This window comes from Chiloscyllium plagiosum, unplaced genomic scaffold (genome assembly GCF_004010195.1).
Source record: "Chiloscyllium plagiosum isolate BGI_BamShark_2017 unplaced genomic scaffold, ASM401019v2 scaf_16234, whole genome shotgun sequence".
Classification (NCBI taxonomy): Eukaryota; Metazoa; Chordata; class Chondrichthyes; order Orectolobiformes; family Hemiscylliidae; genus Chiloscyllium; species Chiloscyllium plagiosum.
The window spans coordinates 1-2,865 of NW_025194555.1; the positions used below are offsets into that span (position 1 = coordinate 1).

General features: G+C 53.7%; 1 protein-coding gene across 1 annotated transcript; it reads right to left on the reverse strand.

The window, feature by feature from the left end:
- Window positions 1–667: 667 nt before the first annotated feature.
- Window positions 668–2,647, reverse strand: LOC122545799 (perforin-1-like). Its single transcript, XM_043684712.1, has one exon. It carries the CDS (start codon window positions 2,518–2,520, stop codon window positions 802–804), a length of 1,719 nt encoding a protein of 572 aa, XP_043540647.1. The 5' UTR covers window positions 2,521–2,647; the 3' UTR covers window positions 668–801.
- Window positions 2,648–2,865: the final 218 nt, after the last annotated feature.

Consider the following 2,865-nt stretch of genomic DNA (forward strand, 5'->3'; position numbering starts at 1 on the left):
TTGCTGGTTTTACTATGCTAATACCAATGAATTCAAAGCCCTTCCCGTTCACGCCTACACTACCCTAATCCTAATGGATTCCAACTCATTCCAGTTCACTCCCACACCTCGCAAACCCCATGGTCTGAAGCCACTTTGCTTCCAACGCCAGTCTACCAATACCAAATAGCCCCAACTCCCTTCACATTCACCCTCATCCCACACAAAGCCAAGGGAGCAAATCCCCTCCCAGCTCGCTCCTGCTCTATGCTCATGTAATGCACTGAAAAACCTTCCATTTCACTCCCGCTCTATGCAATCACTATGGGGGCAAGCATCTGCCCATTTTCCCCAATGTACCTTTTTCCTAGATATTGCTATGTTCGTGAGGAAGTTAAGCTGATCCTTGACCAGCTATTGCACCAATGTATCACAGCTTAATTTGTCCTGGGTTCAAATTCATCCGTTGTAACCAATGTCTTAATAGTTGCCTTTTCTTTTAAGTGTAATTGTGCAAAGACAGTTTTTCCTTTACCCCACAATGCCCGTTATGTACAGCCCCACAGCACTCCACAAGCTCGCTGACTGAGTGTGACCGTGCAGACAGATCACATAAAACAGGCTAAATGCACAAAGTTAGATTTATTGAGAAAGTGAAAGATTATACAAATGCACCTTCTTGTGCAATGAGCTGCTTGCACGGTCGGAAAAAGCCTTCAAAGCGTTTCAATGTAATGGCATAGATGGCGCTTACAATGCTGCAATGGGGATAGTGAGGATACAGTCCGGGAAAGACACTGTCGGAGGTAAAGGTAAGGGGAATTAGATAATGGGGATTGGCGATTTGGAGCGGGTGTTAGGGAAGTGTGTGTTAAGAAGGAGGGTGCGGTTGGTTCCACCCAGGGCAGTGGTGAAGGGCACACTGCCAGGACCAGGCGTGTAATCCTGGCAGGTGGCACTGCCCAGGTGCAGGCTGCAGGTGAAGGTGTAGGCATAGGTCACCTTGCCGGACTTGAGGTAGCAGACCTCGCAGTGGTTGCCGGAAGTCAGTCTGATCTGGCACTTTCCCAGGAGGTCATTGTTGCTGATGTCGTCCTGGTCCCAGACTTCGATAGTCAGCTTGTGCCCGCTCTCTGCCTTGACCTGGCCAAGGTCCAGCTTGGCGTTCCACCTGGGGTTGTTGTTGCCTGAGATCACCGAGGTCCTGGCCTGCGCCTGGCCGTACCTGACCACCACGTAGCCGTCGGTGCCCGAGAAGACGTCCCCCCAGAGGTCCCGGCCCTCCTGGACAGTGACCACTAGGTGGCCCAGTCCCTTCATCTTGGAGCAGCAGTTGCGGTCCACATGGCTGTCCTCGCGACACAGGCAGGAGCAGGGTTGGCACGGATCACGGTAGGACCCGTGAGGGCACCGAGAGCCCGCTCCACATTTCTGGGAGAGGGCATTATCCATGATGTACTCACTGATGTAGCGCCGCAGGTTCTTCTGCCTGAGGTCGCCATCGGGCAGCAGGTGGTGCAGCGGTGCTAGGGCATAGCGCACAAGGCCCGGGGAGGCGAGCAAGCTGTCCATCCAGCGGGCGAAGGCCATGCCATCCCCGGAGAACAAGAGGTCGGCCCCTTGCCGGGCCCGGCCTCCCATCACCTCCGTCTCCCGGTCGCTGAAGGCCTGGTGGAAGTTGTCATGGTGCTTCATGGAGCGCGCCTTCTCCTGGCATCGCTTGTAGCCCGGTGAAATTGTGGTGGTCAGGCCCACCGTGACACTGGCCTCCACCGACAGGCAGTCCTTCACCTCCTCGGTGGTATAGCCCTCGGATGCTGCCTCGCATGTCCGAATAGCCGTCACGTCCTTGTAGCGCCCGCCCAGCTCCACTGACTTGAGGTAGTGGGTACCGTAGGTAGCCACCAGCTTCTGATAAGGGTACTTGTCATGACCAACAGAGCTGGCTGGGAGTTTGGAGAGAGAGTGTTGGAAATCGGGAGACAGAAGGGGCTTTTCCTTCACCCGATACCGGTAGTAGAGGCATTGGAACTGGTGACTGGCGAAACTGTAGTGATCGCTCTGGGAGCGGCTGGTGCCAAACTCCACCATCTTGGAATGGGATCCAGCCAGCACCACATTGACACCGACTTCGGGCTTTTGCACAGAGAGGTCCACGTGCCAGTTGTTGGTGATGGAGGAGCTGGCGGACTCTGCCAGCTTTGCGGCCGATCGGTAAAGCTGGCTGGAGACTGAGCGCCGGCAGGAGCTCAGGGTGCGCCAGTCCACCAGCGAGATGGGCAGCCGTTGGCGCACGCCATTGAGCAGCTCATTATCGCAGAGAGTGCAGCTCCTGTTGGCCGTGTGCCAGGTGTTCACGTCGATGACGAAGGCCCCCTTGGGCTGCAGGGTCACCACGTCATAGCCCTGCCCTGCCAGCCGCACCCCTGGCACGGCATTGCGGCACTCCTTGGTGATGCTCATGGTGCAGGCACTCAGGGCACCCCGGAAGAGCGGGCAGAGAAAGAGAAGAGTGCCCAGTTGTGAATTCCAATCTGGCATTTTGCTCCGCTGGTGGGTCCAACAGCGAATCTGCAAGAGTAACAGTGAACATCTTAATTTGACAGATTTATGAGCAGCATCATTCCTTCAGTGGTTGGTGAAGATCTGTTTCTTAACGTGACACATGAGCCATTAAGTCATGAAATATGCTGTTGTATGTACATTTTGAAAATCTGTTTTCTTAATTTGGCATATTTAAGAGGCGATTGAGACAGGTGTGATATTTTGTATAGGTGTCGAAGTTCTGCTTGCTTAATTTGGCATATTTATGAGCTGTTAAGAGATTTTTTTATATTAAATGTATGATGAACGCCTGAATGATACCTCTGACAGATTGATGACCTG

What these genes read in the sequence shown, in the direction of transcription:
- LOC122545799 (XM_043684712.1), bottom strand. Translation starts at nt 2,520, where the DNA reads ATGCCAGATTGGAATTCACAACTGGGCACTCTTCTCTTTCTCTGCCCG.